General features: G+C 44.5%; 1 protein-coding gene across 13 annotated transcripts in view; it reads right to left on the bottom strand.

The window, feature by feature from the left end:
- Positions 1–12,459, bottom strand: part of SLC44A3 (solute carrier family 44 member 3) — an 80,732-nt gene that overhangs the window by 46,821 nt on the left and 21,452 nt on the right. For all 13 annotated transcript variants that reach the window (XM_044749607.2, XM_070486879.1, XM_070486876.1 and 10 more), the window contains 4 exons: positions 8,773–8,933; positions 6,995–7,084; positions 5,651–5,775; positions 815–1,001 (listed from right to left, as the gene is read on the bottom strand). In XM_044749607.2, coding sequence (XP_044605542.2) covers positions 815–1,001; positions 5,651–5,775; positions 6,995–7,084; positions 8,773–8,933 — 563 coding nt within the window. The remainder of the gene's footprint in view (positions 1–814; positions 1,002–5,650; positions 5,776–6,994; positions 7,085–8,772; positions 8,934–12,459) is intronic.

Raw genomic sequence — 12,459 nt, 5'->3', positions numbered from 1 at the left:
CTATGTCTCCCTGTAGCCACAGGCCCCAAGTGCCACATTAGGGGCACAGCCTGTATCTGCCAGCCAGCGGCTGTGGCCGTAATACTGCTTCGATTTGAACAGACGGATCTGAGGAAGCCTAATTTTGATTTCCTAGCTTTGAATCTCAGACACAAGGAAAAGGTGAGATAGAGGAAAGAGGACAGGTTCTATTCTAAAGCTCTGGAGCCAGAGAGAGCCACCGCACTTCCCAGCTGTTTGACCTTGGGCAAATTACTTACTCAGAACCTCTATTTTCTTGCCTGTAAGTTGAGCATAACAATGCATGCATCATGACAGAAGGATGGGGGACACAGTATTGTCTTCTCAGGATCAAAGCAGTGTGAACTTCTGTGTGCACCTGCTTTGCACTTAAGCTGGCTCCGCTGAGCACAACAAGATTTTAATAGGGTCTTTCCTGGGTTCTTCTTTATCACCTACTGATTTGTGAGGAGTTGGCAAATTACCTTGGAAAAAATTTAAACCCAGAGACATTTGATAACATTCTTCCTATAGACTTTTGTTCATACTGTAGTTTTTCCTGAAGCTCTTTCAGTTCTCACTGAATTTGTTCTTTCATGAAACACAAACCCAGCTTCTTTAATGACTATATAAAAGAAGAAAAAGAACATCCTGCTTCCCTCCATGACAGAGGCCCTAGCACCATCTCTGTTGTCATCAGATGCCTGTAGTCAATGGGAGGGTCAGTGCCTACAAAAACAGACCAATGGTTCCAAAACGGTGGCATCTTCTGTGCATGACTCCGAGGTGATGGGACCCACCCCGCTGCCCGTACCTGCAGTTCCCAGGCTCAGGAGCACAGCCACCCAAAGGACCCAGAAGAAAATGAGGATGGCAAATGTCCACAGTGGCTGGAACAGCAGGAAAGGAGAGCTGCCGATGGCTTTATTTATGACTCGGAAAAGTTCAACTGTCAATTTTATTCTCTTTCTGAGGACAAAAATCAAGACGAGCAGAACTGCCTGGGGAGAAATGGGATAGAGTAAATTAGTCAAAATAATGAAGAACTGAGAAGCGCTTAAAACAAACCCTAATATTTCACTGCCATCTCAGCAAACAGCTCTCTTAGGGTAGTTACTCACTACTTTTATTAGAATCGGGCAGATAAATTCTCAAACATGAATTGGGCGACTGCAGTATGCTGGTCCCTCTGCTAGATCCTGCAGCTACAACAGTGAACAAGACACAGCCCCTGCCCTGCAGGAGCCTGCAGTCTGGTCAGAGAGCAAGAGAAAATGAGAAGGTGGCCCTCTGGGGTGAGGGAACTGTCTTCTATGTCTTTTTCCCCCCGTAGCACCCAAAACACTCAGAGAACGCTGAAGGACTGCAAAAGGGCAAAGGAACACAAGTATGAGGGCAAAGGAACACAAGCATGAGGGCAAAGGACAGTGATTGTGTTTCGAAACAACCATCTGTGCCCTCTTCTCCACTGGTTTTGGCCTCAACATAAATATCACATTAAAGAAACAAACCACCCTTCACCCCACATCCCAGTCCAGCCACTACCATCCCTCTCATTCCTTTCACAGGCAAGCTTCTTCAAGGACTCATCTACACTCGCCATCTACACTTCTATAGCCCAACTCATTCTTCAACCACCTGTAAACCTCCAGACCCCAACACTCTTCTAAATCTGCTCTCCCTAAGGTCACCTCTTTTGACCTCCTTCATGTCAAACCCCATGGAAACATTCCAGGTCTTGCTTGGCCTCAGCATGGTACAGGAATCTCTGGTCCACTCCTCTTTTTCTTAAACTTGACTTCTGTGATCGCTCTTTCTTCTGGTTCCCCTCCTCCTACTTCTTCAGTTGTTGTTTCTTGGGATCTTTTGGGGGTATCTCCTACTCCTTTCAGATTTTAGCATTCTTCCTAGATGCTGATAACTTTTTAATAAACTCAAAGGCAACTTGTCCTGAACCAAATTCATTAGCTTCATACAAAAATCTCCTCTTTCCCGTATGTTCCTGACTCTGGTGGCCCTAATTTTTCTGGCTCTTCGAGAATGAGTTAGACTCCTCTCTTGTGTGCTTCCATTTTATTCTATATTTGCCCTATGGTAGCACTCAACATATTCTACTGTAAATGTTTACTGTCTGGATTTACTATTAGACTAAACTCCTCAAAGGAGGGCCATCTGTTATTGTCAGGGACTGGCAAAGGGCCCAGTGTCCAGCACAATCCCAATGACCTGTGATTCAGGTTCCTGACCGATCTCTCAATCTATCCTTTCCTTTCTATTCCCACTGTTGATGCCACAGCTCAAATCTCATCCTGTCTCATCTAGAGCCTAATAACCTCCCATTAGCTTTCTGCTTTTAATCCCTCTGACCCCCTACTCCCACTCCAATCGCTCCTCCAACCCACAGCTAAAGGGATCTTTGTAAAGGGTAGTGTCAAGGATGTCATCTCCCTGCTCAAAATCCATCAACCGTCCCCCAATGCCTCTGATAAAGACCAAAGTCATTATCCTCACAGATCAGGACCTTGCCCCCACGGCCTCTCCCCACACCTGCCTCTCAGGCTTCCACCAAGGGAACTTCCTGCAAGTCCGTCTCTTGTTCATGTGACCCTACACATGCCATCACCTTGGCCTAACACGCCCTTTCTCTGCCAGCTGGGCTTGGGCATTCCTACCTCAAGGATCTCACAGTCAAGTGGAGGGAAGTCAGAGGACGGTGGGACAAACTGTGCAAAACTGCTCTGGGGCTGCGAGCAGAGCCTCCGGACCTAGCTGTGGGGAGTGTTAGCAGAAGCTGGGGGAGATGCTCAGAGGAGACCCAAGAGTTGTAAAGGCTAAGTGGGAATTTCCATCTCTGTGTCCTCAATGCCTAGCACCATCAACAAGGAAGAGGGATTTTTTTGTTTTTGTTTTTTATTTAAAATTTTAACAAAGCAAAATGATACAATCTTTAGGCAAGTAAACTTGGCTTCTAGCTCCTGAATGGAATGCTAACATGTGTATTTAAATGTGTGTGTGTTTCACAACTTATATTACATATATGCATGAAATACTCCCCTCCTACTCAAGGTACACTTATGTGGATGTTCTTTAGAAGTGCTGTGTTAACTCGAACCCATTACTGCCCCCTATCCTTCTCAGTGGGGTAATGGGACCTTGCTAGGGCTGTGGGCTGGGCTGGGGCAGGCAGCACAGCTGACTCACCATGGGCGCCAAGCCTGGACTTCACTTTTCTGGGCTCTAAGCTACAGGCAGCTGCATTTCAGCCTGTGCTCCTAGGCTGACACCCTGAGGTCAGCATTTAACGCCATTCACTCCATTATCTTCATTGCTGCTTGTGATTATATTGAAACTATTTAAATAATAGTCACAGGGAGCCCCATCTTTCCTGTTGTAAACAACATTTTCAAGTTTATTTGTGAGGCAGGTGCTGGGAACCCAGGAAACACATCCCGACCCAAGTGGTCCTGGCAGCAGACAGGAGCTCGCCGGGATTCAGGCCACCAGGTGAGACTCTCAGGGTTCCAATACATGGCAAGGGCATATGGGAAGACGAATGAGATGGAGGCTCGAGGTGAGCAAAGAGGATGAGAGTTGAGGGAGGTGACCCTCCTTCTGCTTCTATTCTTCTCCTGCTAATGTTGGTTTTCCCCTTTCTTTCTCTTCTCTGGGAAAGTCGGGGTAAGAAGGAGGCAATGAGGGAGAGGAAGGGCAGCTGACAACTCCTCTTGCCCCTTGGAGACCTGCACTGGGCATGGGGAGTGGTGCTTGACCAGCGGACATAACTTGATTTTCTCTCCCTGTCCTTCTTCCCTCACCTTGCGCAGGGTCTGTAGGAGCTGAGACTGGGGTAGTGGGAGAATAAGCATGGTGGGCAGTGGTTTTCCCAGGCATGGCCCTGGCCCTCCTCTTGCTCCGTAACCAGCCCAGCTGCCCCAGACTCAGGGCTCCAGCCAGGGAGCGTTAGGGGTGGCTCTCTGGTGGGAATGCCAAGCTTCCATGGTGGACGCCCCTAGGGGAGGGGAAGTCCATACCCCGGGGCAACCTTGCAGTGGTATTCCCATTGGACAGATGAGGAGACCCAGGCCTCAGAGGCCAGGTATTTCTCCAAGGTCACACAGTGGGTGGGTGGGTGGGGCGTGGATTTGAATGTAGGCCTGAGACTGCAAAGGCCAGACCCTTTTCCCATGCACCATGTCATGGTGTTTGCCTGTAATTCACCTTACCACAGGGCATGTGCTATGTGTGATGTGTCCTGCTAGCTCCACTTAGTGCAGAGCCCTGTGCAGAATGGGGCTCAGTAAACAGCAACGATGACAAAGAATCTGGGGCTTTTATGAGGATAAGCTCATCCAGGAACTGGTACTTGGTAGAAACTCAGTAGGTGCCCAATGAATGGTGTGTGAGCTGTGGTTTAGTTCTACCCTCTGTACCAGCCTTCGCACTCCTCACCGACACAGGTGAAAACAGCCTCTCTCTGCTCTCACAGCCTCTCCTTTCCTAACCTTACACTCAGTGAGGAGGAAAATTCACCCCTGACCCTGGCATCTGGGTGGCCATCAATGGTTCAGTGTGTGAGGACAAAGGAAGCCCTGTGGAGGGCTCAGGGAGGAAGCGGCTCTCTCGGGAACTCTAGCCCTGCTCCCTCCATCCCCAGGCCCAACAGCCCCGGCCTGGGGGTGCAGGGGGTCCTTTCTTCTCCAGCCTCCTTCACAGGCCCCGGCTCAGCTACGCGCTTGGTCCCTGGCTGAGGCAGGACAAATGAGGAGCTTTGCTTTCTCGTAGCCTTGCTCCTTGAAATGCAGTTTATGTGAAGAACACAAACCCTGAAACATCACTAGAAAGGAGAAAATGTGAAGACCGTACCAAATATGGGAACCAAAGGATTTCCTTAGGAGAGAGAACTGAGTTGCCAAGACAGTCTCTATTCGCTGAAAGATTAATGGGCTTGTGGAAACCCCTGGTTGTTGCTCTTCCATAAACAGTAAGCAACACACTAGCAAGGATGACCATGGGTCACCTGGAATCAATTCCAGACCCTTACCAGGGCCTTGTGGTTCTAGCACTTCTAACACCACCTGGGGTGTGACCCGAATGACTTTCGTTTGCCAACCACCCTCCCCCAACAACCAGTATCTGCTGCTTCAACGTTCTGTGTTTGCCTGTTTTCAACTACGGAGTTCACTGAGGAGGCGGCAGGTTCTCTGAAAACCAAAATAACCCAGTGGCCAGGAGGTTTGGAAACAAAGGGCTCTCTGTGTTCAAAGGCAGTGGGAGCTGTCACAGCCTGGAGGGAGCAGAGCATCCGTTGGCTGGAAGGGGGCCTCTCCTCACAGACAGGAAATAGGCACTGTCGTGAGTCTGACCCCTCCACCTTAGAGCACCACTCACCGTATTCAAGGGTAACGAATCAACCTCAGAGAGATGGCAGAAATGACTCGGAGAGAAGTAAGATCTTTTCCTTATTTTTGAAGGTTTTGATTTATTCCTACGTAGGTATCTCAAATAAAAACAAGGCACTAAATATGTATATACATTCACTACACTCATATTTATGCACATTTGGAGGTGAGAGACAAATAAATTCTAGTGGTTTTTGGTTAAAATCCAATTATTTGGATTTCGGAGTTGTGGCTGGCTACTTGTTTCTTACCGTGACGACTGTGGATACAATGGCAAACCCCAGCAAACACTCCATATTTTCCCTTTCTGTGTCCAATTCTATGCTGAGGTCATAGGTATAGTCGTAATACAGCCACCATAAGACACCGCAGACAACTGGAAAACAAAACACCAGTGGGGCTCAGCACACACGGCATGAGGGAACCACCCCACAGAGGTGGCCCTGCTCAGGCAGTGGGGCTCAAATCCCCGGGGCTTTACAGGCAAAGACTGCCCCTCTGAAGGAGTTGGGCAGGGCCAGGGTGGCCCCCTGAGGACCCACCAGACCTTCAGTGGTTGGCTGTCTTTGGGAGATGCAGGAAGCTGACCCCAGAACACAGGTGTGTCCCGTCAGTCTAGCCCACAGGTTGGGTCTGGGTGTGAGGCAGGAGGAAATTGCACCAGGATGGTGAGAAGAACAATATTAGAGTCCAAAGTCTGAAATTTCCAAATGAGCTCTGTGGTGACAACTCCTGTGAGAGCCTGAATGTCGGCCTGGCAGCCACAACACCAGACGAATACTTTGACACTGCAAATGCTCTCCATTTAGGTACTAAATGCCACCTACGCCACATCCACAGTGACTACAGGAAGGTCAGAGTGGTCTTTATGTGGTAGATGAGGAAAGCGTCCCTCACAAGCCATGGTGCCTGTCCTTCAGCACAGGCATGCTGTGTACCTGGGCGCTGTAGGGCTCCAAGTTCTGAGGAGAACTGATTATTCAGGGGAATGAAACACTACGGTCACACCAATTATTAAAAATTAAAACACCTCACAGCAGTTGGTAAATAGCTGCCGCCTTGAGTTTCCTGCCTGTCCCTGCCTCTCAGACCCCTTTCCCAACAACCCCTGGATGGACTCACAATCCAGTAACACAAAGGGAACAGTGGGCACAAGAGAGCCTCCCCAGGACCCTGCCCCAGGTCAGGACCTGCGGCTTTTCAGACGGGGTGGAGTCTTTGAATGACAGTCGCGGGCACCAGGTGCCAACGGGTGATGTGAAAGTTCAGAAGAAATCCTTTAAAATGCTTCCAACAGGCGTTGGAATTCTCTTTTAATGGTACGGATACCAGGACCACTTAACTGGCAGGCTCATCTCAGAGGGGGCATAACGTAGACGGGACAATAAGTTGGGCATCAACTCTGCAATTATCTATGAGGCCTAAGAAATCCTCTTTGTCCTCTCTGGGCCTGAGTCTTCTCATTTGTAAAATGACGGGGTTGGAGGAGAGACTCTCTGAGACCCCATTTAGCTCAAAAATGCCAACTTTTAAGTTCTACACTTAGTGGGAAGGCTTTTCATTTAATCAAAAAGAGATCAAGTAGAAATACTTACACAGCAATCCTAAAACAACCAGGGCTATGAAAATGTGAACGAGAAGGGTGGTAACGAATCGGAAGGTGAACATCACGGCCAGAGACAAGGCTGAAAAATTAAGCAAAACATGTAAACCCAACAGCAACCAAGATGGGAGGGCAGTGACGGACTATACTGACTAACCCCTCCAGAAGAGGCAGGGCTGAGGACTTCCCTTAGTCTCTAAATATCTTGGGACGTTTACCAAACACCGGACAGAAACAGTAAGACACATCCAGGGTACTCTCTGAAGCAACACCAGTTCAGTCGGCTGCAGTAAGCCGGTCTCTGAAAGTGCTAGCATTCTACTTGAACTAAAAAAAATTTTTTTAAGCAGGTATTATTCTCAAATATCCAAATCTTTTAAGTCCAAATGAACCTTTTTTTTTTTTTTTTTACCATACTTAACTCTTTTGACTTCACACTGGGCTTACGTAAAGTTCTAACTTTAAATGTTCTCAGACACTAATATTGAAAAGGAAAGCTTAATGCCTTTAAAAATGAAAAATTTAAGATTCTAATCCTATGGTAAGCTATATGCGTAAAAAATCTGCCTATTATTTTCCAATATTTGGGTTTTTAAACTTATGGATTTATTCTAAGTATTTTAGTGAATCTATATATGCTATTTTATTTTCTTCTAAACAAGAAATCAGGATTACAGATAGATATTTTGGTGTAGTGGTTAAGAACTTGGTTTGGGAATCAGACAGATCTGGGCTGGGTCTCAGCTCTGCTGCTCACTCTGCTGGATGTGTGACCTTGGCCAAGGCTCTTAACCTCGCGAAGCCTCAGTTTCCTCTCCTACAAACGGTGATGGGATTCTGAGGGGGTTTCAATGAGTTAAGAGTAAGCACATTGCCTGGCACATTTGGGTCATAAGCAGTCTGGAAGTTGCATAATGGTGACTAGTTAAGCATGCCCAAGCATTCAGGAATTAGAAACTTTTTGGTAACAAAATTATGGAAAACTCAATTTGTAAAGTGGCAAAATTATGTTAACAGCTGACCAAAGAGGTTCTTTCAACCAAGAGGTAGGGAGGCAGCCACTGGGGAAGCTGGTAGATAACAGGCCGTTACAAGTGCCTAAAGCAGCAGAGTGTATTAACTTGTTCAAAGAGAAAGTGACTCTTAAAGGGGCTCATCAAGCTGAAACATAGAAAATGGGAAGTCAAGGGTCAAGAGTGGGTCTCTGCTTCTAGAAATGCCCAGAAGAGGCACATCCCAGCTCAAGCCTTGGACCTTCCTACAACCCAAAGCAGGCACATTCCTCGGAGGAGCTGGACACATCAGGCCGTTGCCATCTGATGCTATTTAACATGGATGCACACGTCTCCTTCCCTTGCTCACTGAGCAGCCTTCTGATCCAGCTTGCCTATAGGAAGAGGGTACACTGGCCAGAAGACGTGCGTTTCTGGTCCCCCTGACAGTTGTGCTTTTCATGGCCAGTTCACAAATTGGTGATCTGCTTTGCACATCCACCCTTACGTAGAGCTGAGTACCAGGCACTGGAACATGGTCACAATATTAAGGTGACCCCCCACCCAATGAGGTCTCCTGGCAGAGAGCCAGCTGGTCTTTCCCCATCTTATTGCCCCTTCCCCACTCAAACCTGAAATACTGAAAATATCCATAAAGAAAACATATGAAATGAAGTTTTATATTTAAGTCAAGAGGCTAATTTTCAGTGTGCAACATACATAAATGCTAGAAGCTTTGGCATAAAGAGACACCGAAATAAAATTAACTGAACATTACCTAATGCGAGGATACACAGGCCAAGGATTGTGTCTCTTCCTGACATTATTCCACTTAGGATTCGATGAAGGGCATCCACATCATTTATCAAAACAGAGGCAAACACGGAGTAGCACTCAGGCGTTTGAGGGATACACCGGTTAAACAAAGGAAAAGGCTTGCTAAAAATAAGAGGACAAAGGGCAAAGAGATTCATTTAATTACTTCAATTACTTAAAATTATTAATTTATAATTTAAATATATTTAAATAAATATGTTTTATAATAAATTATTATTTAAAATTCTCAACATCCAAGAAAGCATAAGATCTGCAGTAATAAAAAGGGGTAGAGTATCCTGTTTGCAAAGTACTGTACATCTTAGAAAACTGCTGCTCTGCATGGCATACTGATTATGGGGTCCTGTAGAAACAAGACGCCTAAATTTGAGAGTGACAGTTTTGACTCTCACGTCTTGGGCCTTCCTTACACAAACTACCAATTCCAACACAAGAATCATATTTCTTTAAGGAACTGTTAGAAATATGCACTGGATCAATCAGAAGCTGTATTAATGAAACTGCCAACTTTATTCTGTCCTTTTATTAAAAATTTTATTGGAGTCATATTGGTTTACAATGTTGTGTAAATTTCAGGTGTACATTACTGTATTTCAGTTTCTGTATAGACTGCATCATGTTCACCACTAATAGTCTAGTTTTTATCTGTCGCTATACATATATGCCCCTTTACCCTTTTCGCCTTTCCCCTAACCCCTCCTCCTCTGGTAACCATTAATCTGTTCTCTTTATCTATGTGTTTATCTTCCATATATGAGGGAAATCATATGGCATTTGTCTTTGCCCGTCTGACTTATTTTGCTCAGCATAATACCCTCAAGGTCCATAGATGTCGCAACTGGCACAATTTGGTCTTTTTTTATGGCTGAGTAGTCCATTGTGTGTGTGTGTGTGTGTGTGTGTGTGTGTGTGTGTGTATAACATCTTCTTTATCCATTCATCTGTAGAAGGACACTTAGGTTGCTTCTACATCTTGGCCATTGTGAATAATGCTGTGATGAACATAGGGATGCACAAATCTCTTTGAATTGTTGATTTCATGTTCTTTGGCTAAATACCCAGTAGCGGATTAGCTGGATCATATGGTATTTCTACTTTTAATTTTTTGAGACGTCTCCTTACTGTTTTCCATAGTGGCTGCACCAGTCTACATTCCCACCAGCAGTGTATGAGGGTTCTCTTTTCTCCACATCCTCTCCAACACTAGTCATTTCTTGTCTTGATAATTACAGCCATTCTGACAAGTCTGAGGTGATAGCTCATTGTAGTTTTGATTTGCATTTCCCTAATAATTAGTGACGATGAACATCTTTTCATGTGCCTATTGGCCATCTGTATATCTTCTTTGGAAAAATGTCTGTTTACATCCACTTCCCATTTTTTGATTGGGTTGTTCATTTTTTTCTTGTTGAGTTGTATGAGTTCTTTATACACTTTGGAAATTGACCCCTTGGTGGATATATGATTTGCATCAGATTAAAAAACTTCTACATGGCAAAGGAAACCATCAACAAAATGAAAAGACTACCCACCAACTGGGAGAAAATATTTGCAAATCATATACTCTGTCCTTTTTAAGAAGATGTATAAGGTTTGCGAGGCTTGCTACAAACAGAGTGAATGCTTAATAAACAGGTGATAAATGTATGAATGAAGTGTGGTTGATAACTGCCCTGGGTAGATGAGAAAACTGACCCTTTTTGGGCTCCTTCCTGAAATGCAAGAATGCCCAGGAATGTTCACCCTAATGACTCTTAATGAGGCCACAAAGAATTTCACAGATCCTACTCTTCTTTCTTTCCATGGGCTCCAAACAGTGGAAATAATCTCAACCCAAGAAGTGCCAAATTATCTGACAAGTTGCTAAAACATTAGGCAGTCACCAAGCATTTTGTGGAATGTGTGAAGATAAAACAAGGGAGAACCTAAATGCAAACAATATTACATTTCCGTGAAGAAAAAATGACTTCCAAAACTCCACTGAAGCACAACATAGAACATATGGAAGAATCTTTCTCAGGAAGACACAGCATTACAGAAATAGTTCCTGAGTCATCGAACAGTGATTCAAAAGAAGGGTAATACAACTAAGCAGTTGGGTTTTTGTAATTAAAAATTTTGTAAGTGTGATACATTCACACGGCTCAAATTCCAAAAGGTACAATAGAATAAACTGTGAGAAATTGTCCTTTAGTCTCCTCGAGCCACCAAAGTACATTTCCTCACAGGCCACCATTGTTTGGTTTCTTGTATATCATTCTAGAGACATTTTTTAGCACATGTGAACGTAACTGAGAATTTAAATGGAAGTTTGCAGCTGAGGCAAAAATATAATAAAAATTATACTCCAAAACAAGATGCTAGAACCCACCACACAGGGCTTATCAAAAGAGAGGTGCAGAGAACTGGTTAGATTATTCTTAAACCCCTCACCCACACTGAGAGTATAAAAGGGTTGGGAATTGGAGATCAGAACATTTTAAAAAATACACTTTTTTTTTAAAGATTGGCACCTGAACTAACATCTGTTTCTAATCTTATTTTTTTCTTCTTCTCCCCAAAGCCCCCCAGTACATAGCTGTATATTTTAGATGTGGGTCCTTCTGGTTGTGTCATGTGGGATGCTGCCTCAGCATGGTCTAAGGAGTGGTGCCATGTCCACACCCAGGATCTGAACTGGCAAAACCCTGGGCCGCCAAAGCGGAGCACCTGAACCTAACCGCTCAGCCCCGGGGCTGGCCTGCAAAAATAAACTTTTAATTTTGGAATAATTTTTGAGTTGCAGAAAAATTCCAAAGGTGTTACAGAGAGTTCTTGTATACCCATCACTCACCTTCCTCTAAGGTTCCCATCTTACGTAACTACAGAACATTGGTGAAAATTAAGAAATTAACATTGGTACTGCACCATTAACTAACCCACAGCCTTTATTTGGATTTCACCATTTCCCACTGACGTCCTTTTCTGTTCCCACATTGCATTTAGTTGCCATATCTCCTTTGGTCTGTGACAGTTTTAGTTTTTCCTTATGTCCCATCTTTAGCTTACAGTATCCAATCACATAGCTGTTTTCCAGGGTTACTTAGGTCAGCTCTTGTTCTCGCTGTTCCCTTCAGTGAGGTTACGTTATACATCTGTAAGAGTTAGATTCATTTGTCATAGTCTACATTCTATCCTGGGATCTCAACACTGGTTGATTTTATTTTTAATTTGGATATAGTAAAGTTCACTCTGTATAGGAGGTGACAAAAACACAGAATCACATAGAAGAGCAATTCTGAAGTTTCCCTTTTTTTGAAAGAGAGAGAATTGTTACGTGATTCCATCCCTGTCCCCAAGGGGAAGAGGGTGAGGGATGCTACTCCTGAGTCGGATGAGAAGGGTCTCATGGGAAAAACTAGACTCACTGAATAAATTCAAAGAGACAGAGAGACAAAAATAAAGTTGCCTTCTGACTATATGCTAAAGGCCATGTTTGTTTGATGTATATTTACATACACGTGTACGACATAAACGTATATATATATTTGCTTGTACAACCATTATATACACTTACATATACATATATTCACTTATATGCATATAATCCCATAAGCCACACTGATATTTCCTGTTTATGCAAAAGATA

Source organism: Equus asinus, chromosome 16 (assembly GCF_041296235.1).
Source record: "Equus asinus isolate D_3611 breed Donkey chromosome 16, EquAss-T2T_v2, whole genome shotgun sequence".
Lineage (NCBI taxonomy): Eukaryota > Metazoa > Chordata > Mammalia > Perissodactyla > Equidae > Equus > Equus asinus.
Note: the sequence above shows the minus strand (reverse complement) of the source record. Positions and strands in the feature narration are given on the sequence as shown.